This window comes from Canis lupus, chromosome 26 (assembly GCF_048164855.1).
Source record: "Canis lupus baileyi chromosome 26, mCanLup2.hap1, whole genome shotgun sequence".
In the NCBI taxonomy this organism is placed as follows: domain Eukaryota; kingdom Metazoa; phylum Chordata; class Mammalia; order Carnivora; family Canidae; genus Canis; species Canis lupus.
In genome coordinates this window covers 7,516,965-7,540,505 of record NC_132863.1, presented here as the reverse complement: position 1 = coordinate 7,540,505, position 23,541 = coordinate 7,516,965, and the positions used below count along the sequence as shown (strand labels likewise).

Sequence of the window (23,541 nt, the reverse complement as noted above, 5' to 3'; positions counted from 1 at the left end):
AGACAGCGCCATGGTCACCATAAGACTGGCCCCTTGTGGCAACTAGTCAGGACAGGGCCCATCCACTCTCAGCCCTCTCTAATCGGCAGGATAGACTCAGTGGCCTTCCCCCACCCCGTCTGCAGGCTGACCTGGGCATCCTGGGTGTCCCGGGCCTGGCCCGCCTCCAGCAGGGCCTCGATGGACCGGATTCTCTCCATGAGCTGTGAGTTCTCGGCCCTGGCCTCCTTGAGCTGCCCATGGAGACCACTCAGCTCCTCAGACTTGCTTTTCACCTCCGCCTCGGAGGACTGAAGTTTGCTGTGCAGCTCTGAGGAAACAGGCAGCAAGGGTGGGTAGGGGCAGGTCACACTAGGATGGACACCCCCACCACCTCCTCTCTGCATGCAGCACCCAGGGCTCCCTCCCCTGCCTCCCATGTGCCTAGGCTGGTAAGACATACTTGTGACCACGGGGGCATCTTACTAGCTGACAGACAAAGTCACGCTGGCTTTGCTCTCCAGGACATATTAAGGTAGAATGAGATGCCTTCAGATCCCTCATGGGAGAATACTGGAAATCCAAAAAGGATTCCAGCTGCAGTTGCTAAACATCTGTTCTCTGGGGTGCGGGCCTGTACCAGCTGAGTTCTGCCTAGGCAAATGGAAGCCAGCACTCTCGCCAACCACCCCAGGCTCCTGGTCTGGCTGCTCCACTCCCCCGACACCCCCACTTCCCAGGCCAACCAGGCCGACAGATTCCACATCTACCAGCACCCCTGTGGCCAGCACCCCTGCGGCCACTTGGGCCCAGCCTGTTGCCTTTAGACAGAATGACTGGTAAAGCTTCAGCCCTGGCTCCCGGGCCACTCCTGCTCCTCTGGTCCCTTCTCCACCCAGCACCAAAGCATCCAGAAGTCCAATGGGCTCATGCCATCCCCGTCCTAGATGCCCTGAATGCTCCCACCACACACACACAGCACCCCAACCTCACAGGGAGGGTGACCTGGGCCCTGCCCATCTGGTCCCACACTGACCAACTGCCTTCTTGCTCCAATCATGCTTGTTGACTTTATGCATCTGTGTCATACAGGCCAAGTTCAACTTCATTCCCATTCTCAGGGACATTGTGCTGGCCATCTCTTCCTCTTTCTGGTCTTTATGAGACCAGCACCTTCCCGTCATCCAGACTTGGCCTGAACATTCCCTCTGCCTTGGAGAGGCCTTCCTGACCACTCAATCTAAAGCCACACCTGGCCTATTAGAGCAGAGGGCAGCAAACTAGGACCAAGGCCCATCCCTGGCCCCACTATCTGTTTCCCTAAGTAAAGCTTTACTGGAACACGGCCAGGTGTGTTTGTTTATACATCGTCTAGGGCTGCTTTCGCTTTAGGGCAGCAGAACTGAGCAGTTATGACAGACCCCATGCACGGCTCTTCAGAGAAACCGCAATGAGCCCTGCTTTAGGTTATGCTGGCTATTCGAAGTCTGTAGAACACAGGGCTACATGACTAGTTGATGCACAGCCATCTACATATGTCTGTCTCTCCAGCTGCCACAGCTTCACTCCTGGCCAAGCACTGGGTGCCACGGCCGTGCTCAGCCTCTGGCAGTCACTTAGAAAATATTTGTGAGCAAGTGACTATGGAGCTGTCGCTAGCCCTGTCTGCCCTATTTCTCCAGGGGCCCTTGACACACCCCTACTTTGCCACGCTCTTCTGATTGTGAAGGTGACCTGTAGGCCTAGGGAGGCCACAGGCTCCCCCTTTGGAACTTGGCCTCTTAGGCCTGGCTGAGTGAGCCAGAAAAGCCAGAAAGGTCCAGAAGGAGTCCCCTGAGAAGGTCAGCAAAGGCCTCTGGAGGTGCTGCAGCTCACCCAGAACCACTCCAGGTTGGGCCCCACAGCAAGGGTGGCTCCAGCTGGTGGCACCTTCCATACCCTAACGCCCAAGCCCAGCCCGCAAATTCTGCCCCTTGCATCCATCCTCATAAACTCCACCCTGGCACCTAGTCCTGGTGGCTCTGCCCCCACCCGTGTCCAGGCTTTACCTGGCCGGGTGTGATCCCCACCTCCCGACTCGGTGAGGGGCAGAGTCAGGGATGCCATGCTGTCCTCACTCGCCAACAGGGCTGGCCTGTTTTATAGGCTCTGGCCTGGCAGCAGGGCCAGGGTGCTGTGTAGACCCACGTCTGGCACACACCCGCGGGCCCTCTGGGAGCCCCTTACCAGCCATCTGCTGCTGCTGCTCCTGGGCCTTCTCGGCATCCGCCCGCAGGCTGGCATGGCTGGTCTGGGAGCGGCATAGCTCCCGGCTGACCTCGTCCAGGCGCTTCTGCAGGGCCTCCTCACTCTCCTTGTGAGATGCCTGGGGACCGGGCAGAGGCAAGAGGGCCGTGAGGAGGCTGGAGGGAGGCCGGACCCTCAGCTGGCTCTGAGGTCACAGACACAGAGAGCTCTTCACATCCTGCCACCTGCCCCCCAACAACTGTTATAAAACGCCCCTGGATTTCTGAAGTCAGTTCACCCACAGCAAAACTCTGGGAGGCCACACCCACTCTGGCCCCTGAAAAGGGAGTTCTCGGGCAGAGGCCTCAAGTGAAGAAGCCTGGTTGCTAAAAAGCAGCAGCCCCCTTTTGAATTCAGTGTGACACACAGAGATGCTTCCCACAACCTAAACTTCCAGTCTAACTCAGACTTCCTACATGGGCCCTTTTAAGGTTCACATTTGTTGAGCTTTTTCCGTGCAGAGCCCTATTCTAGGCATCGTGTGGGTATCGGAATGGTTAATGCCCAGCCAGGCCATGACTCGGGTACTATGGTCATGGCCATGTGATGGATGGGGACACTGAGGCTCTGAAATCCCCAGCAGACACCAGGGATGCCTCACTGTTAACCCCAGGACAGCAGAGGAAGCAGCCACATGCCCTGCCTTCCCTCACCACCTGTGGGTGGCTACTCCCAGAAGCTCTGGCATCAGAAGGGAGACAGGACTCTCAGTGGCCCCAGGCTGGGATGGGAGCCCAAGGCCTGGGAGGACAGAAGATGCTCAGAGTTTGGGGCTTACTGGTGAGAGCCCCGGTCCCTTAGAAATGGCACAACATAATGGTCAAAGCTGGGGGCCAGAGTGGAGGTCCCAGCCCCAGAAGCAGCAGAAATACCCAGAAACCTTTGAAACATAATATGGCCAGGCCCAGGCCAGTGGTTCTGATCTCACTGGTATGGGCAGACCTGCTTCACATGAAAGTCAGTACATACCAAATTATCCCTCTCAGTTCCACCCAAACAATCTAAACTGTGTTCCTTTTTGATCCCCTGCAAAACTCAAACATCACCATATCTGCCATGTGCTACCTTCCGTAAGATAGCCCACTGCCCCACGCAGTGCAGCCTAACCTCAGTGACTGAGCTGAAAAGAGCCCTGCAGACCCCCAGCATTCCTAAATGCCCAGCAGGCAAGACATCAAGGCTCCCCCCTCCCAGGCATCCTGCCCCCAAACTGGCCAGCTGGGGGATCTGGAAGCCATGAGGCCAACAGGCAGCAGAGCCCTGAGGCTGAGGCCATCCTGGTTGTCACTCAGGGTACTCTGGGGGAGAACGGCCAGTCTCCTGGGAAGGTTGAGAGCTTCCAGACCACATCCAGAGGCTGAAAAGGAAGAACATCTGCCCAGCCTTGAGGCCAGAGACTGGTACCCCAGGTGGTGGCAAACATGGGAGGTGAAACAGCTCTGGGGCTAGACCCAAGGGCTCACTTCCCGCCTCCATGTGAACTTCAGACTAGTTAGTTACTTAACCTCTCTGAGCCTCAGGTTTCCTTACGAGTACCTATAGACAGTAACAGCACCCACCTGACTGGGTGACAATAAGAATTAGCTGAGTTAATGCTTGCAAAGCACTGAGGACGATGCTTACCACACTGAAAGCACCCATCCCACGTGAACTGTCCATCACTGTTACTAAGGAGGTCCAGGCTGAAGGTTCCAGCCCCAGCAGGCCCAGGTGACCTGCTGTCAAAATCTTGGCTGTTAAGGATGACCCCAGGTGGCCGAGCAAGCTCTGCTCTGTCCCTTCTCTGCAAAGGGGCTTGGTGGGCGGAGTGAATGGGGCACCTAGGTGGCACTCACTTGCAGCTGTAGGACCTGCTTCTCCAAGGCGGCTGTTTTGGTCTCCAGGGCCTTTCGCTGCTGTTCCTCCTGCCGCGCAGCCTCTGATTTCTCCACCAGCTCCTTGCTGACCTTGCTGAGCTCCTGCCGGAGCTTGGCCAGCTCGGTGTTCTGCCTGCAAGACAGTCACCAGCCCCCAACTGACAGACTGAAGCAGCCTCGTGTCAGCTCTCACCGGCTACAAGAGCTGCCCCTGGGTGATGGGGAATGGCGGTCAAGCCTTCCCTCCAGGGCACCTACTCTTTCACAAGTGGTTGCCCAAGCCCTGAAGTCTCTTGAACTGTCAGTCATGTTGAGCTCTATGCGTGTTGGTGAAGATGTTCTTTTATCAGCATGGTATACACACCATATAGAGCCAGAGCAAAATGTGCACTACAGTGTCCCCTGGGAGCCCTGCCCAGAAACAGCTAGAAATTCAGAGAAAAGGCAAGACACCTTTTTCCTCCCTGCTGATCTAGGACCAGACATGCTCCAGATGCAAGTTGACTTGGCCATGGTACCCTCTAGGTGTGGGGCAGGGAGGGGGGTCAGCAGCCAGCTGGATCCATGCACCCCAGTTGTCCGGATGACTGCACCACAGCTAGGCCAAGAGGCCACCGGAAGTGGGGGGATTGAGGCACTTTACAAAATGGACCGTTCAACACTGTGCAATCAACACTGTGCAAAAACTGGATCTCAGGACTGGTAACAAGTCCGGAAGTGAAGGAAGAAAACGTGATAAAAAGAAAAAGAAAGGCAAGTGAAAACCTGCCTTCCCCAGGGTGAGGAGCTGGTCGGCACACCAGCCCCCTTCACTAGGACTAGGACACCTCTACAAGGCAGGACTGCCAAGGGACAGTACGAGGCAAGACAGAGGGGACAGACAAGACTGCCCACAGCCCCGCAAGGTGGCAGCAGACCAGGTGGAGGCAAGAAACCCAGCCAAGAGCAGCTGTGCTCTGCTGGCTGAGGGGTAGGTGGGCCCTACCTCTCTGCACTCGGCTTTTCCTGGCTGTACCAGGGTGGCCGTCCCAAAGCCCTCTGCAGGGTAGGTAGCTCAAGCACCCGAAGGCCAAGATTCAAGATGGGAGGGCTTCCATGAAAGGCTGGACTCCAGCACCGTGGGACGGAGGTGGGAGGCTAGGTGGGTGGCTCCTTGGGACTGCTCTGGAGCCCTGGGAATGCCAGCCCTGGCCTGGGAACGCCACCCCACGGGTGTGGGGGTGTGGGGCAGACCTTCCACAAAGGGAGCCAGAGGCTGCACCTTAGCGTCACAGGTCTAAAGGCTTTACCACTTTCCCCAGGAGGCTGCAGTGGATTCCACATGAGAGGGGAAGCCAAAGCGTTCCTCCCACCCCCCTGTTCACCTTCTGCTTGTAGCTGCTAAGGAGACCACAGCTACCAAACCCCTAGTCTGCTGACAGACCAGGCTGGGGATGAAGATGTGCACTTAGACACACCCAGGGAGGATCTCCAGACAGAAAAGACCAGCCTGGGAGAGGAGGCCTTTAGATCACACTCTGCCCTGGGGGAAGCCCCCGCCCCCCACAAAACCAGACACAGGGACACAGACTCCCCTTCCTGGCCCAGCTCCTGGGCTGACGACACTCTCCCCACCTGACGTGCAGCTAAAGGACAGAGGACACCAGCATCCTCTCCCTTTATCAGTGTTTTTGGCCAAAAAGGGTGCTCTGGGGATGATACGGAAGCCCACAAAGTCCTTTCAGGATGCTTCAGGCCCAGAAGGCAAGAAAGTGTGAATCAAAAGGAAACACAGTGGGGCTTCATCTGGGCTGGCCTGTTGTGATTGTAATGCTCAAGTCAGGAAGTCAGAGGAAAGCTGCCCCGCCCTTTACTCAGTGAGGTCACTGCAGCCTTCTGGGGTCAGCCCACTCTCTGGACTCCACTGAACAGGTCAGGCCATGTGCTGTAATGCAGTACTTAATACCAGTGCATCCGAGGACAAACGTCCCTTCCAGCACAGAGACCCCGTCCCCAAGGGAGAATCCAAGGGCTCAGGCTACAGTGGGTCCCTGCATCACCATCAAACTCTGAACCGGGACAATCTGCAAGCCCCTGATATTCTGGGCTACCTTCAGAAGTTTTTAAAAGCCTCAAATCAGGATGTGGTGAGGATGGACGTGGAAGAAGTATGTGCTCCCCAGGAGGGCCAGATGCCAGCACCAGCCAGCACCCAAGGGGCGTGTGGACAAGTGGGCACTGGGCCCGGGCAGGCTGGGGCTCACCAGCTCTCCCTGGGGCCTTGACCACATGTGAGGATGTCAGCTGTGCATCGGAAGGCCTGGCTACTCAGAAGCACACGGCAGCGTGGAGTGTCGGGCCAGAGCCCTCAGTGGGGACAGAATGCAAATGCACAGCCAGCTCCACGCACTCACCTGTGGGGCCCATGCCAGGCTGCCACGCCAGCCCCACATCTCATAAGAAACTAGAATGCACCTTCAAAGCCTCAAGGGAGGCTAGGGGACCCCTCCTGAGCTCCAGAGCCCCAACAAGATGCCCTCGTGGTGTCTGAATGGGGCTGCTGAGCTTACTTGCTCTCCACCTGGCTCGTGGCCTGGTTCAAGGCATCCCTCAGGATGGAATTTTCCTGCTGCAGACGGGCCAGCTGTGTGTTGGGGCCGTTCTCCAACTGCTCCTGAAGGGTCCGGATCTGAAAAGTCAGTGAAGGGCCATCAGAGTGCCACTCGGCCTCACAGGGAGCTGGCTTCGGAAGTGAGGCCAGTGAGGTCCCAGCTCACAAACAAACGCGCCAAGGGCGTCACCCTCTCCACACAGGGTAAGGAGGACACCCCTTAGAAAGGCACAGCTCCAGCATCAGAGGCAGGGTGATCTCCCCCACCCCTGAGCCTCGCTGTTTACAGCCTCCAGGCAGCAAGCGCTTGGCCTGAGCCGCAGACCCACTCCATGCATTCTGCCTCTGATGTCACCAGGTTAACTACTCTGACACTGAGCATGCAGCCACAAGCCACAGCCTACAACTGTCCCGAGGAAGGCTGGCTTCCTGCCCTCAGATTTCCTGTGGTGCGTCCTGAGCCACACAGTGGGGAGGAGGCCATGGCCCAGCACAAGCAGAGCACCACTCACAAGGCCCAGTGGCTCCAGGTGGCCCCACTGGCCTCGGGCAGCTCAGGCCGCTGGTTCTACAGGTTCCTCCCAGCCTCAAGCAGAGAAAGAAGAGCCAGCTGGCATGACCATGGAGTCACATGGAGGCTGGGAACTGACTCGCCGGCACCCAGGAGACAGGACGTGGCGCTGCCCACTTGGGACCAGGATGTTTTCGAAAAGCGCTCTTTAGAGTCTATTTTATAGCTTCCTGGTTGTTGACCTTTAAACACACCCATGGTGGTCTGGCTGGCAACATCTGGCCAGATGAAAGGGCCCCTCCCTCTAAACCAAACCAGACTCTGAACACAACCCCCTGCACCATGGGCACCCCCCCACACACCCCAGGCCCTATGACAGTGCTCCCCACTGGCAGCTTACCTTGCCCTGCAGCTGCTGCACCTCCTTCACATGCTCCCGGTAGCTGGCTTGCATGCGCGCCTGCACGGCTGTGATCTCCTGCTCCCGGGCCACCAGCTGCTTCTTCACCTTGGCCTCCCCCGCTGCTGCCTTAGCCTTTTCTGCTGCCAGCTCCTAGGAGAAAATGAAGGCAGGACCAACGTCATCACATCCCAGATGTCACCTGGGGCTGGGAGCTTAAGACCCCTTCTCCTGAGTTCCCAGAGAGACCAAGCCAGCCATGGCAGAGAATCAGCATGAGACAGGGGTCCCCAGAAAAGCCTACTGGCCTGACCAGTAGGGGCCTCCATGGCAGGCCTTAACCATGTGGAGATAGCAGACACAGAAGGAACCGAGTAAACATGTCACTGTCTTGTGCTCTCCGGCATCCCTGACTCAGCCCTGCTAGAGTTACAACACCATGGCGAGGCTGGGGCCCTGACATCCAGGCCCTGGGATGCCCTACTTGAGAATCTGTATCAGGACAGCAGAGGCTGTGAGCCTTGATGACTGGGGTGGGGACACAGACAATGCCCATCCCAGCATGACTAGGGGGTTGGCCCCACTCCTGGAGGGGCTGGGTCTCTGGCACAGCTGCTCTGGTCCTCCCTGCAGTCTAGGGAACATCTGCTCTGGTCAGTATCAGATGCCCATGATGAACACAAGATGCTGGGTCTGGGAACCTGATCCAGGCAAAGGCAGAGCATAGGGTGGGAAGAGCTGTCATGGGAGAGGGGCTGGCTGGGGTCTGTGTCATTCCTGAAAGATGGCAATGGCTGGAAGCCACAGGAAGCAGAGAGTGACACCTGGAAGGATGATGCAAAGAGGCTCCTGGGGTGGGGGTGCTCTCTGCCCAGAGGGCCTCTGTCCCAGACTGGCAACTGGTGTGGGCCGAGCTGGCCTGTGTGACCACAATGACCAAGTGTCTCACAAGACTCCAGGCCCTGTCCCATCCCTATCCTGGGCAGGAGACTAGAGAATTGGGAAATTCTCTTGCTCTCCAAGACAAGGCTGCCAGGGAGACCTATCCCAAAGGGCCAGTGTATCCCCCCTGGCTGGGACAAGAGCAATCAGAGAGTATGAGAGAAGCTAGGCTGATGAGGGGGGGGCCTCTGGGTACCAGAGTTGCTGTGTGTGCTTGGCCTTCCCTGAGACCACCCGGGACCCATTGGCCTCACCATTTACACCATCATCTTCAGGCTCCACTCAGGGTGAGAGCCCATAGGAGTATGAGGGCCACACTAAGGGACACACTTCATTGATTATCTATAGGAACGAGAGAGGTGGCCAACAGTGTGCATCCACTCTGACACAAGCGGGCATCTCACTCTCAGTTCTCTTGGTAAGATGAGGGTCATGATCCCTATTTTAAAGCAGACCTCACTGATCCATGGGGGAGATACATCGTCCAAGGCTGGGAAGGCTTCCTCTGAACTGTGTGCTGGCCCTAGGCCTCAGCGGCCACTCATGAACAAGCAGCCTGCTGGGCTGAGCCAAGCAAGGTGGCCAGAATCACAGGGGACAGAATCACAAGGACACATGATTTCAGTGATGACCTCCGTGGCGCAGGGAGAAGAAAGCGGGGCTGTGGAAGGTTTCTCGAAGGAGGGAGGCCAAAGGAGTCTTCAAGCATAAGGAGAAAATGTCAGCCAGCTATGCAGGGAAAGGCATTTGAGGGTAAGGAGGCAAGGCCCAGGGATGGCAATGAAGGGCCAGCGTGTTGAGGGAGCTGAGGGGTGCAGACTCCAGTCTAAGGATTAGGAGCTACTGGCATTGCTTACAGAGGGCCTTCACAGGACCACGTTAGCACCTGGGAGCACAAGAGAGCCTCCTCAGGCTGCAGGGAGGAGGGTGTGGTCAGGGGAGGGGGGCCTGGATGCCTCGGAGTGAGATGGGTAATGCACACCAAGGGTGTGTCCCTGTGTGTCTCACAGAGCCCTGCAGCTTGCAGATAGGGAGACACTACCAGGCGAGAGCTGGAACGCATCTGGACGTGGGGAGGGCATCTGTAGGTGGGCTGCCAATGTGGTTTTGGAAATCTTGTCAAGGGGCCACCACTGAGCAAGAGCCGTAAGCGTCCAGCATGAGGGGCAGCATCCAAGGGGCCTCCTGCAGGGTCTGCTCCCCCCAGGCCCCTGGTGCCCTGCCCACGGTGGTCGCAGACCCCAGCAATGGAGAAGACACAGGCCACCGGGACTGGCAGAGGCTGCACTCACTCATCACACCTCCAGCCCACCCTAAATTCATGGGGGCAGGTACAAGCAACTAGCCAGACAGCCACATGGCCTGGCAGCTGTGGGAATACTCGCTCCCACTTCCTCCCACTGGAACTTTATTTGGGGCGGGGTGGGGATAAGGGGAGGTCAATGAATCTCACAGGGATTTTTCAGTTTGTCCGGAAACAGGGTACAGAAGGATGGCTCCCCGAAACCACAGACTTAACCAACGGTGTGCTGGCTGGCTGGCCCTCAGGGTGGGAGGGCTGGGATTTCCGTGGTATAAATACTCATGGCCCAGGGCACGCTACCGGCCCAGGCAGAGAGGCTGCACAGCCAGCTCCTGGGAGCAGGGCGAGTGGCTCCAGCCATCCTGCATTTACCCAACAAAGGAAGAAGGCTACACATGGACAGTCTTGACAGAGATGATTGATGGGGTCCACTGGGCAGAAGGTTCCCGAGCTCTAAGGAAGGCCACAGAGACCTGTCTTTTTCTTTTCTCCTGGGTAGAGCATTAACCATGAGTTACCATCCAAAGGCCCATCCTCTGCTCTTGCCATTTCCACCACACAAACTTCACTATTTGGCTCGGGGCCGCATCCCTCCAACTGAGGTTAGAAACTCAGCCTACCTGGTTTCTGACTATTCTCAAACAAGCAGATAGAGGTGGCCCAAGGAAGGGCTGTAGCCCAGACCCCCAGTCCTAGGTCATCTCCCTGGGCCTGCTGCCTGGACAGAAGAGGCAGGTAAGCAGAGGGAGGGTGAGAGCAAGCCACAGAATTTTGCTGAAAAAGACAGCTTTCAAATTGGGTATAACCAGCCCCATAGTGCTCTCCCCAGGAGAGAGGGAAGGAAAAAGGCCAGGGAGTTCTGACAGGGGTGGTGGGGGGAAGGGGGGGGCCTTTGTGCCATGTATCCTGACACATCCTGAGTGATGCCCCCCAGCTCACTGTGGCAGCTTGGACCCGTGACTATCATTTATGAAGCGCAAATGTTACGTGGACAGCAAGCCTTCAGCTGATATGAAGGAGCCAGCCGTTTCCTTGCAGGTCTGCTCCACAGACATCAGAGAAGGGAGAAAAGCAGCTCCTCCACTGCCGTCCCCTGCCTTCCCTTCCCCATGAAGTTTTGCTCCAATTCTCAACAAATCTACCTTGGATCCACAGGGCCCAACCTCCTTTCAGGGTACATACCCTAAAACGATGGCCCATCACCTACTGAAGGCCCCAATCCCCAAGTTCACATCCCCGTGTTCTTAGGTAGTCATGGGAGGGAGCCCCCACCCCCTAGAGCTCTACAGGGGCCACTAAAGGCGAACCAGTCCCAGGTCGGCAGCTCCCAGACAGCGAGGCCTTCCACAGCCACAGACCTACCACCGTGAAAGCCAGGTACAAGCCCGCAGGCCCGACTGAGCAAGGAGCCCAGGCAGGAAGGCCAGCCCATGATCCTGGGGCAGCACTGGCACGGCCCGCTCATGGCCGGGCAGGCGCACAGCCTACCTTATTCACCTCCCTCAGTTTGCTCTTCGCAACAGCCGCGTCCTCCTGCTCTGTGGCCAGCAGCTTCTCCTTCTCTTCTAGCTGGCGCTTCAGAATCGCCACGGGGTCACCCTTCTGAGTAGCCTAGGAGTGCCCACAGAGCAGTGTTAACAGCTTGCTCCAGAAACCAGACCCAGACGCATGACCAGACAGCAGTGAGGCAGGGCTTCTAGATGACTCCACACACTTCTGGGGAAACGCACCCCTGCTCAGCCACCGTCTCCTCAAGGAGAGAGGCCCAGACTCACCGCAGGCCGCCATCCCCAGAGTAGACCTCCCCTCCCAAGATCTCCACACTTCAGCTTGCAGCCTGCAGGCTTCTCACAGCAGCTAAGGGGTGGGCACCGAGCTGGAAATGATGACTAATTGCCCGTCAGTGGGGTAGGAAGGGGCCCTGGCCGCCATTGGTCCAAGTTAGTGGGAAACACCACGCTCTTAAAAACTACCCCAGATATCCAAAGCTTTTGGTCTAAACAGTTCCCGTGTACAGTGGGCCTAGAGGCATGGCAGCCCGCGTGACTTGTTTGACGTGCCACACCTCAGCGAGGGCCAGGACGGAAGTAAACCCCACTGGCCTCAGGGCAGGAGTCACTGGCCTGGCTCTCAGGACACCTGCCAACATCACCTACCACAAGGGTGCCACAAAACTCTTCAGCAAAATTACCTACAGCTCTGACTCTGGATAAGGAACAAGCATGTGCCATGCAGCATCTCCTAGGGACAGCTCTTTCACCATACGCACCAGAGGACAGGTGCCAGCCTCTGAACTGGCCCCCAGTGGCAGGGACATCAGAGAAAGGTGCTCCCGAGACTGTCACAGGGCTCCCTACCATGAGCGTGTCCCTACAACCTTCTGTCCTGCACACAAGCCAGCTGGACCTCAGCTCCCACGTTCACCCTCAGGCTCATGTGACATAGAGCGCAGCCCTGGCCTGTAATGGCCTTCCTGCTTCTGGGTCTGAGGCAGAGGGTGAGGCTGAGGCATACGCAGGGTGATTCACGCAGCCTGTGCCTGAGAGGGGCTGACAGGGTTCTGCCCAGAGAGGCAAGTGGAGGCTGTTATATGAACTCTGTGTGGCTTGGCAAGCTGTTCATGGCCAGCCCAATGGGATCACTCAGGGGTGACTGGGGGCCCAGGACCACATAAGTACTGCAACTCACTGGCCCCAAGGGGAAAGCAGGGAGGGTTGGGCCCACCTTATGCCAGGTGTCTTGAATGACACCAGCCTTCTCGGACAGGATCTCAATGAGCCGCTGGGCCTCACCCTCGTTGAATACCATGCTTCCAACTGTGGAGACCAGCGTCTTGTAGGGGAGGTAGAGAGGGCTGTCAGAGTCTGGAGGCCCTGTGCAGGGAGAGAGAAGGAGCAGGGACTTAGCCTCAGATCTCAGCAACCAAGCGGGTCATGCCTCGAAGCAGCGGGGACCAGGCCGAGTCGAGGACCGTCCAGCTGTCTGGGCTATGCAGGCCAAGTGCACAGCCTGCCTGGGAACCCTGGGCTCTTTCAGAGTGCTGGGAAATGGACAGATGACAGATCCCTGCACAACCCTCCCAACTGCCCAAAGAGAGCAGAGGAGGCAAGGTCCCCGAAAATAAAGAAAGGCTATTTTCCTGGGTTGGAGGAGGTGTACCCTCCCCCCATGTATCATCAAAATGAGAACTAAGCAAGGCACACTTTCCCCAAAGGTGCTTTTCTCTTTCCTTCTTTTTCCAGCAAAGTGTTTGGTCCAGTTCTCACCCTGCATGGTCCAGCAAGTTTCACCGCCTGCCATGACCAAGCCCTACGGCCCCAGGGCCCTGCATGAACACAGACCTCACAGCCGCAACCCCATGGTCATGAGAGAAGGATGGAAAGCAAAGACTCGCATCTCTCAGGCGGCACCTCAGTGGTCCCAGGGACCAAAGGCTCTTCCCACACATCCGGGCTCAAACATAATTTTTTCGGCTTCTCGAAGCCTCAGGCCGGTTTTAGGAGGGGAGGCTGGGCTGGGTTCTTTCACAATGGGCCTGCCTGATTGTCCGTGTCCGTGAGTGACTTCCTGAAGGGCACAGAGTCAGGTACCAACAGCCACCTGTCACTTTTGCAGTGCTCCTGATGCCCCCTTGCCCTCCCCCCCATACACACACACACTCACACAGGGCACTCACACTCACTGTGCAGGCTCTCCTGCAGCCTTGAGGACAGGACAGGGGGAACCAAGGGGCCCCAGCTGGCAACAAATACCCCTGAAATGCCCGGGGAATTCCTCGTGTTGAGGCCCAGCTTTTCCCCATGGCCCAGTGACTGGGAGGAGGGGGAGGGGGGTGGGAGGGGTGGGGGTGGTGGGCAGAGACAAGCAACAGAAGGGCAACAGGCCTGCCTGCCCAGGCACCTCCAGCAACACCAAGCTCCCAGAGGACAATGAATGGGGGAGGTTTCCATGGCAACCCTAAAGTCTCTGGCCTGTCATAATATTTTCACTGACTAGTCACAATATTTTCATCGCAAGTCAAAGCACTTAGCATTGATACCTTAATGGGGGAATGTGGGACGTGGGCGAGTGGGTTGCTATGAGCACCTTCTCTGGAGAATTCCTTACCTTGGTGAAGCCGGGGAGAGTAAAAACCACCACCCTGAAAGTCCTAAGAGCTCAAAGGTGTCATGAAAGTGAAGTGGAGGTGGGTCCACGCTCCCTTCTGCCTTTCCTCTTTTCACTGAGATACATATGTAAAATGATTTTAATGGCAAACTTAAATGCACCAGGAAAAGCATTCTGAATACAGCTGAGCCAAAAACAAAGCAAAAACCCACTGTTGAGTTCACTACTGCAAGAAAACCCCACCGTTGACAGGCCCCCTGCTTCTCCCCCTCAGCCTGTTAGATGCTCACTGCCAAGGTTTTCCAGAAGAGGCACGTCCACTCTTTCAAAGATATAGCCAGAGTAGGACTGGGCAGGACAGCCTCTCTGAAGCCGACCACCACACAGTCTCCCCTCCTGACTTGGGCAAGGTGTACTGTGCGCCCCGATATGCGGGCCACCAGCCACGCGTGGCTCCCGGGCACTTGAAATGCAGCTAGCACGAACCCACGTGTACGACAGGTACGAGTAAACCCCAGATTTTGAAGGTTCGGTGTGGAAAAAATAAAAAATAGAATGTAAACTGTAATAATTTTCTGTATTGACTGCATGTTGAAATAATACTTGGGGTAAACTGGGTTAAAAAAATATATCACTAAAATGAATTCTCTTGTTTGCCTTTTCTCGTGTGGCCATTAGGAAAGTCTCAATTACATGTATAGCTCACACATGCGGCTCACACTGTATTTTCCCCCCCAAAGCAGGCCCCCCTGAACCCCTGTTGGCCATGTCCCTACAGAGGCCTCACACTGATCATGGGCTCAGGCCTCTCTTGAAGTCCCACCTAGAAGGATGGTCCATAATTCCTTTCTTCTAGGTCCCAATAGTCCCTACTGCACCACTGGGCAGGAGAGGGGACATCTAAATAATGGAGCTACATTTTCTTTGGAGCTCTTTTTCCTCACAGACATACCCAGTGGTCTCGACAGACTGCATGCCCTCCTGGAGGGCCAGGGAGACGGACCCTAACACACTCTGTCTGTAGAATGTTTCCAAGAGTATCCTGTGCCATTCACCTTTATGCAAACTTTCTAATTATATTAAATGTCATTAGATATTTTAGTGAACCAAGTAAGGAAAACTTGAACAAGTGGAACAATCTAAAATTACATACAGCAAAATTGAACTCCCACCCCCCTGCCCAATCTCCCCACAGAAACTTCCATGGCCTTCTCTGTGTTCATATGAACACCATCTTTTAAATTTTATTTAGAGAGCCAAAACTTTATAATTTTTAATTAGCTCTTTTAGGAAGAATGGGGCTGTCTTTATTCTCCCCCAAATCAGGGGAAGTAAAAATGAAAGAAAAAAGTACTCAGAAGTATAAACCAGAACTTCTGGACCCCGTGTGAACTGCATTTACTTCTGCGTTTCAAGATCCTCTCACCAAACCAGTGGCACTAAGTTTACTTCGATGCCTGTTCCTGGGAGATGGACACACTGACTCCCACCAATAAGTAACATGCCCACAGGACCTAACACGGGCTGGCATGTTACACATCTTCAGCAAATACTCGAAGATGAGAAATAATCCTTGGTATTGTTAAACCTTAAGGCACTAAAATGAATTTGTCAAAGACCAACATCTCATCTGTTAAGCCACCGACTTGATAAAGACCACGAGGCAGTGAATTCTAGGGAGGTCAGCTCACTGGCAGCCTGCTCCCACAGCCCGTGCTTTGCCCAACTTGGTGAGTCCAAAATACCAGGAACGGGTGAGCAGGAAGGCCTGGAGGAAGAAGGATGTAGCAGGAAAGCAGAGTGGAGAGACAGGACCAGGGTTTCACTGCTCTGGAGTAATCCTGACCCGTCTGGCAGGGGACCCAGTTAACACCCCCAGGGGCTGGGCCCCGCAAGGCTGCACAGGTCTGCCTCGGGGGGGCGGGGGGGGGGGAGGTCCAGCCTCCTTGGAGTGTTCCTTCACTTCTAGGGGACGGCTTCCATGGGGTCTGGGCCAGAACTCTCAGAGGTGTAGACTTGCCAGGGGGAGCCGGAAATAAGATTTTTATGTGTCATCTCCTGACCTTTAGTGCTGACAGTGAATTCAATGAAAAGTAAATAAATCAAACCACTGTGGGCTTGAACAAACACACATGTGGGCTATGTCTGACCTGCAGGTCACCTCTGTCCTTGGGCAATGGGGAACTAAGGTCAGAACAAGGCCCCTGAGCCAGGTGGCCTGGGCTCAATTTCCAGCTCAGCACCTGCCTACCTGGGCATCCTTGGCCTTGGTTTCCTCATCTATGAAATGGGGGTAATAATCAATTGTTCCTCTCTCACAGCTTCACTGGAAAGATGAAATCCCAACACGCCTGGAACAATGCCTGGCCCAAAAAGCACCGCAAAGTCAACCAACAGAGCCACCTTCAAGCCCCAGTCACAGGAGGGGCTCATGGGGGCTAAAGCGACTCTGCCCTTCCTCCCATTCCCACCAAAGGAACAGGGAAGTCACACAAAGGTGGTGCCCAGGAGCCAGCCCTGCAGATAGAGCAGCAGAGCCCACAGACACTGCCTTGCACCCTGGTCTGCACCGTCATGAGGCTGAAGGGGCAACATGTCTGTAAAGCAGGGACATACTGTGATGGGAGATGGCCCTCTGCTCCCAGGGCCCCCAGCCAAGGAGCATGCAGCACCGGATAATGTGCTTAATGCCTCATATTCCAAAACCAGGTGCCTTTCTGTGACCACGCTGGGAGGTCCAGTCACCTAAAATTAAACTCATCTTGCAAAAAGGCACTTAGGAATTCCTTTCTCACTGTCAACTTTGGAGTCCTCTGGGGAGAGTTTTCTCTTTGCCTAACTACCAGCACCCCCAGCAGCCAGGTCTCAGTGTTGGGACCCAGTGCTATGGGCAGCAGCCCCTCCGCTCTCCCCATTACTGGCACGCTCCCGCACAGCTCACATCTTGCCAACTTGACCAATAGGGTGGTGCCAACAGCTGCTCATCAATGGGAGGTGATTATGGCTTGGGCCCTGCAACAGCCCATCACAGGGATCCCGCTTAACGCCAGGAGCTGGTGTATGCAGGTGCCCGGTGGCCTGGCCCAGGGCAGGCAGGTCCCAACGGCCTCCATCTACAAAGTAGCTCACGCTGGGTACCTGGCAGTCAGTCCCTGGAAAGGTAAGTTGGAGGTGGAACTGCCAGCTAAGAGGCAGAGGAGACATGGGCCACATGGCAACCATGCAGCAGATCCGTACAAAGGGAACCTGCGGAGGGCATGCTGCCAAGGAAGCAACCGTGGCAGCAGTGCCAAGAAAAGATTTCAAAGCAAGGGATGCTTCAGCCAGGCACTGCTGGGTGAGGAGAAAGCGAGGGTGGCGGGGAAAGGAGGGCAGCGAGGACAGGCAGTGAGGCTTGGAAGGGCCTCACTATTCCAAGCAGAGAGAAGCAAGACTAGAGTAAGTCCATGTCTTCACACGCCCCAGGGATCTGGATTCTATCTCACAGGCAAGGAGCAACGCCAGTAGGAGAAAGGTCTGCAACTGGAGAATGCTATTTCAGGACACCTGGGGACAAGACTGGAGACAGAGGCAGATGAGGGAAGAGCCCAGGGCCAAGCACCAGGCCTAAGGGCGCCAAGAAAGCTGAGCTGGGGGCAGAGGCCCGGGTGTCAATCCAGGGACTCTGGCAGTGGAGCTGCCACAGGCATGAGGTCTTGAGGGCTGGGGGAGAACTCCAATAGCAAAAGCACTTATTTTTTCAGGAAACATCCCAACCAGTTCTTCAAGCTTGTCTCAGACACACAGAGGCAGGCCCAAAGGCTGCTGCATCCTGACCCTGCATGAGTGCCATCCCAACAGTGGAGGCCAGGGGACCCTGTGTGGCTCCCACAAGAGGAAGCCAGACCCCAACCAGGGAGACTTCCAGGCCCTGACATCCTCAGTCACCTGAGCCAAACTTGGGTCGGAGGCCCCAGGGTCCAGGAAGGGCTCCCCTGTGCCTCCTTGAAGGCTACCACTGCACAAGCAATCATCTGATTTAGAGAGGAGCCCGACTCCTGCTGGCCCCAAGCCCAGAAGGCACCTCCACCACCGCCCCCCTTCTATGCCCCACCACAATCAGAGAAGCCAGCAGGCATATCTGTTTCTCGAGACATAGAACTAGCCAGTATCTCTGCCAGACTCCCCACTGGCTTCACACTGGGGGAAAGAGGCCACAGAGGGTCCTCCTGAGTTTGCGGGAAAGCAGCCTCCCATGGCCCTGGATGGATGATTCCCTGAATACATCAGAGGTGGCAGCTGCAGCTCACAAGCAGCTCGCACACAGCCAACCTAAGCTCAGCTCAGGCTGCAAAGCCTGCCACTGCCCAGGGGCTGCTGTGCCCTTCCGATCCGATAAAAGCCCTGGAGGAGCAGCCACACGGGACCCCTGAGTGCCACAGACACAAACATCTGGTGTTTTAACTGCATGGAGCAAAGTACAAATAATATTAAGAGCAGCTCGATTTGGAGCCTTTGAATCAGGCCTTCTCCTTTGGAGAAAAAAGTAATCTGTCAGCAAATCGGGAGGTTGTGCATTTCATAACATTAGTCTCATGGAATTTAAAAATCCGTAATAGATTAAATGACTTTTTCTCATAACTTTTCCCCCAAAATTTCAACAAAATCAAGTTTATATCTAGAAAGAAAAAAAAAAGAAAAAAAGAAAAGCATCACAGTATTTCTTAAAGAAAGACAACCACTGTAGGACCTCCAGGCAAGATCCTTCTGTAGGCTTCCTCAGGCATGTAGCTGGTCCAAGGAGAACATGCCTTACTTAAATGACAATCAAGATTTTAGCTTGTGCCTGCAGAAAAGACAAGATCTGTGCACCTGTGGGTTTCCTGACCACTGCTGCCTGCGGCCAGCAACAGGAGGCCCAGTGCCACCATGTTTTTAAGATGACTGAATGGAGAGTTCTGGAAGAATGTCATCCAGCAGCTTCTCTAAGACATGGCAGTGCCATACTGATTTGGCTCCTTCCCTAGGGGATGCCTCTGTTCTTTCAAAAAAGAAAAGTTGAGTTTGAAGAACTTACACAGAAAGTGAATAAAGGCTCAAATGCCCAACAGAGATTTCAGAGCTTGAAACCTGGAAAAATGAAATTTGAAAGAAAAGAGCATCAAACCTAATCTCAATACACACCTGTGTGTTCCTCAGCTCTAAGCGGCTGAAGAGCAGCTGCTGAGGTGGGCTGGGCCTAGCCTGAGGGGGGCTGTGGGGGACCAAGGCTTGAGGTGCTGGTCCCTGACACTACCTGCTGTCCATGTGACTTCTGGGAAGTCTGTTTCAAAACAGAGCTGGGCTTTGGTTTCTGCTTTTGCAAAAGCAGGTAAACATACAAATCCAGGGATCCCTGGGTGGCGCAGCAGTTTAGCGCCTGCCTTTGGCCCAGGGCGCGATCCTGGAGATCCGGGATCGAATCCCACGTCGGGCTCCCGGTGCATGGGGCCTGCTTCTCCCTCTGCCTGTGTCTCTGCCTCTCTCTCTCTCTCTCACTGTGTGCCTATCATAAATAAATAAAAATTTAAAAAAACAAAAACAAAAAAAAACATACAAATCCACATTATAGACCTATGAGGGAATAAATGCATGGAAAGGAGCTTCATAAACCACACGCCTAATAAAACGTCTGGTTGAGAATAGTGTCACATTCCTAGTAATGGCCCAGCAAGCATACAGTGCAAGAAGGTCAATGTGGGGCGATGGGGTGGTATGAAGGAAGGGGTGTCACTGTTGTCAAGTCACATGGTTTCAGATTAGGGCCCCTGCTAAACTACAGACCCCTTCAGCAAAGTTTCCCTAAGTCTGAAAATTCTTCCCTATCTTCCCTGACCTCTGGTGATCCCTGCTTCATTATTTTACAGAACACGATCCTGTTTGTGCATTTTCACCTGCTCTGGCAGAAGGAGTGGTGGTGCAGGGGGCCTTGCACCATATGAAGCTGAGTGGCCCCCCAGGATCCTGGCAGGTTCACAGATGTGGGAGCTACTAACTTTCCATCTCAGCTCACTGGGGAACCAAGGGCTGGGATGTGCCTGAGAAGAACTGGCCACTGTCCTTCTTGAGTCAGTCCCCCTAAAGGAGCAGACACTCCTTTCTGCTGCTCAGAGGAAGCTCAGGGGACCAATGGCCAGGGCTGCGCTGCCTCACAACGGATTCCACTTTGGTACAATGACTGCCTGTTTGACTCACAGACAAATAATGGAGTGTTTTTTTTTTTTTTTTTTCACTTAAAAAATACATGTTACCAAAAAACTGGAAAATGCAGAAAGGCCAAGGAAAGACACAAAAATTTACCCATCATTCTGTCTCTCCAGAGGGCCTTTCTCCCACAGAGACTTGTGTGTATCAGTCATTGTTGGGTGTCTGGAAGCGTTTTCTACCTCCTGCAGGTTGGGTGGGATCCCTTGAGCCCTGACTCGATGGCCTTCCGACCATGGAGCAAACAGGCCACAGGCAATGATGGGGGTCTAGTGTGAGGCCAGTGCAAGGAAAAAGGGCCATGCTCGGTGGCAATGGTGCGCATGCCAAGCTTTAGCAGAAGCACAATGGTCTGGAGCATGTGCAAATGGGCCTCCCACATTTCCCAACTCTGTCCTTGGTTTATCTGGAGGCCAGGCCTGCACTGTGCTAATCTGGACTCACTTCCAGGTGCTGGGACAAAAGGGCTCTCCTACACGTGTAACCTCACACAACCGTTAACGCATGGGCAGCACAGGGCAGGTGGCTGACACAACTGCGCCAGCAAACACAGAGCCTGAGCACAAGAGATTTTCAAGAAACCACCACCGTGTACACAGCATGCTTCCTGTAAGAGGGATGAGGCTTATCCTAATGAACACCACGCACAGGAATGAGCAAGCATAGGCCTGCAGCCATGCCGCACATGCTCCGGAGCTTTAGTTCTGGGGACATTTCCACTTCTCTTCAGTTCCCTGAGTTCCCTTTTCTGCAAACAAGGAGATAAGAATCCGTGCCTTCTGTTTCATGAGCAAGTGTCTTCTTATTCCACACCTAGGATTATCATGCTCCCCTGAAGTGATCACCATTCACTCCTACAGCACCACGGGAGCAGTTAAGTCAGGTGCAAGGCTCTGGAAAACCCATGTGTGGGCCTCGCATCACCCTTCGAGAACAGGATATCGTGAAATGTCTTTGGGGAGCGATGCAGCACTGCCGTCCTAAACTAAAAATGTACCTGCCTTTCCACTTAGCAATGACATATCTATGGAGATGCTCACACTGTAATACACATTACAGTGTCAATTTTAGCAGCAAAAAAACTGCACACTATCAGGGTGCCTGGGTGGCTCAGTTTGTTAAGTGCCCGACTCTTGGCTTTGGCTTAGGTCAGGATCTCAGAGGTTGTGAGATCCAGCCCCGCATCTTGGGCTCCACACTCAGCGGGCAGTCTGCTGAAGATTCTCTCCCCCTGCCCCTCCCCCCACTCACTATCATTTTTTTAAAAAATTAATCTTTGGGGCACCTGGGTGGCTCAGTGGTTGAGCATCTGCCTTCAGCTCAGGTCAGGATCCCGGGATCCTGGGATCGAGTCCCACATTGGACTCTCCACAGGGAACCTGCTTCTCGCTCTGCCTGTGTCTCTGCCTCTGTGTCTCTCATGAATAAATACATCTTAAAAAAAAATAAATCTTAAAAAAAAACCTGCACACTATTTATTGTCGTTTAAATAAATAAATGAGACATTCACGCGCTGGAGTAGGATGTAGTTGGAAGCCACGTAGGTACAGTATGGAATGTCACCAATACTCTGGTCAGCAAAGCAAGCTCGAAAGCTGTGTGCACCACAAGTCCCATCTGTGTTTGCCAATGTGAAGAGTATATCTCCCAGGCTCCCCCAGGAATGGGTTGTAAAAGGCATGGAGTGGAAAGACCTGGTTTTTCACCCTCCGTGCTTCTATATCGTTAGTATTTGTTTGCTGGAAGGACATATTTATACAGTAATAGATTCTTAAGGCATGGATTAGGAAGGCAGGTGTTCACTGTCAAATCTGGCCATGGACAAGTGGTAAAAACCTGCCACATGGCCCTGATTTGTTCTTGTAGAAAAAACAGATCAGAAATTCTGGAAGAGTTCCAAGTTGGGCCTGCAGAAGCATGTCCCGAGCCCACCTCCACACCTGCCTGGTCTCTCTCTAGGGCGCTGGTCAGCGAGGGACCCTGCTGGACCCATGTGGTGACAAGTGAGGGCACAAGCCTGTCTGTGGTGTGCCTCAGCTCTGGGGCAGGTTTTGCTGTTGATCTGTCATGTGTCATGGGCCGGCCACAGCCTCCATGACCTCACTTGTCATGTCATACTAGGGTATGGAGGCCAATGAGGAGCTTACTCCCACTCCATCCAGGATGCAGGCAGAGAGAATAAAGCATGAGATGAGCCGCATGGTACCAACATAAAGCTGCAGAGACGTGCTCATTATCACAGGCTGCCCCCCCTCTTGGTGGCTCTGCTTTAGAACAGCACTGTCCAACAGCGCCTACTGTGCCAATGGAGATGTTCTTCACCACTCTGTCCAGGGTAGGCCCCAGGTGACTACTGAGCACTTACTGACGGGACAGAGTGTCACGTCAATGGCGGCAGGGGGGGATGAAACATTCTGATCTTGGGCAACATGTTCAAGATTTGGAAGAGTCTGCTTAAAGGGACCCCTTTAAAACTGTCAGGTCTGGATGAATTCAATTGAATTTAAAAAGAAAGCAAAACCTAGGAAATCTCAAACAACAGCCAAAATTAATATTGATTAGTCCGGGTGGCGAGACACCTTACCGGGTGGCGGGACACTTTACATCACTCCAATGTCACAATGAGAAAACTGCAAAGGCCAATATAGGGCACTGGCCATAAAAGCAGCCACATGGGATTGTCAGATCCAGAATGAAAACCCAGCCATGCCGGGTATCATGTGTAGCTGGGAGGATACCTGAGAGGTAAATTTCTCTATTCTTCAGGGGGTCTGAGGGTCTAGAGACATGGGGAAAAAAACGGTCTTGTACTTTATTTTCAATGTCCCTGAGTGTGCACGCTGTGGGGTCTCAGCCTTGTGTTCCTGTGGCTAGGGTATAAAGCCATCCTCGAGCCCCATCCCTGGGAGGATGCAGGTCACTCTTGGCACCAACAACATGAAGATCCTGAAATACTCTGTGCCCAGAAATAGTGGAAATTTCCCCCAGTGCAGTGCTTTTCCAACTCTACCATGCAGGTGAATCACCTGGGGAACTGGTAACAGAGAGTCTGACTCATTAGTTCTGGGTGGAGCCTGAGACTCGGCATTTCTAACCAGCTCCCAGGAGATGCCAATGCTGTTGGTTCCAGAACCATCCCCTGCAGGGGCAGGGGCTGGGGGGGTGGGGGGTGGGGATAGTAAGGGCCCCATATCACTGCCAGGGCGGCGTGTAGGGCAAGACGATGGGTATCCATAGCCTGGCTTCCAGGGGCTTTGCAGCTCTTGTCTGTAAAGTTCCGTAGGCTTGAGGGTGGAGTGAGTGAAGTGTCTACTTTCTTCCTCAGTTTGGCAGTTGGGGGTTCCC

The 23,541-nt window shown here is 54.5% G+C and overlaps 1 protein-coding gene across 3 annotated transcripts in view; it reads right to left on the bottom strand.

Annotated features, from left to right (window-relative positions):
* The window catches only part of RRBP1 (ribosome binding protein 1), a 65,358-nt gene that overhangs the window by 12,970 nt on the left and 28,847 nt on the right, over positions 1 to 23,541 (bottom strand). For all 3 annotated transcript variants that reach the window (XM_072799964.1, XM_072799963.1, XM_072799962.1), the window contains exons 3-9: positions 12,592 to 12,740; positions 11,356 to 11,478; positions 7,623 to 7,775; positions 6,671 to 6,789; positions 4,101 to 4,254; positions 2,206 to 2,344; positions 132 to 310 (exon numbers count right to left, since the gene is read on the bottom strand). In XM_072799964.1, coding sequence (XP_072656065.1) covers positions 132 to 310; positions 2,206 to 2,344; positions 4,101 to 4,254; positions 6,671 to 6,789; positions 7,623 to 7,775; positions 11,356 to 11,478; positions 12,592 to 12,740 — 1,016 coding nt within the window. The remainder of the gene's footprint in view (positions 1 to 131; positions 311 to 2,205; positions 2,345 to 4,100; positions 4,255 to 6,670; positions 6,790 to 7,622; positions 7,776 to 11,355; positions 11,479 to 12,591; positions 12,741 to 23,541) is intronic.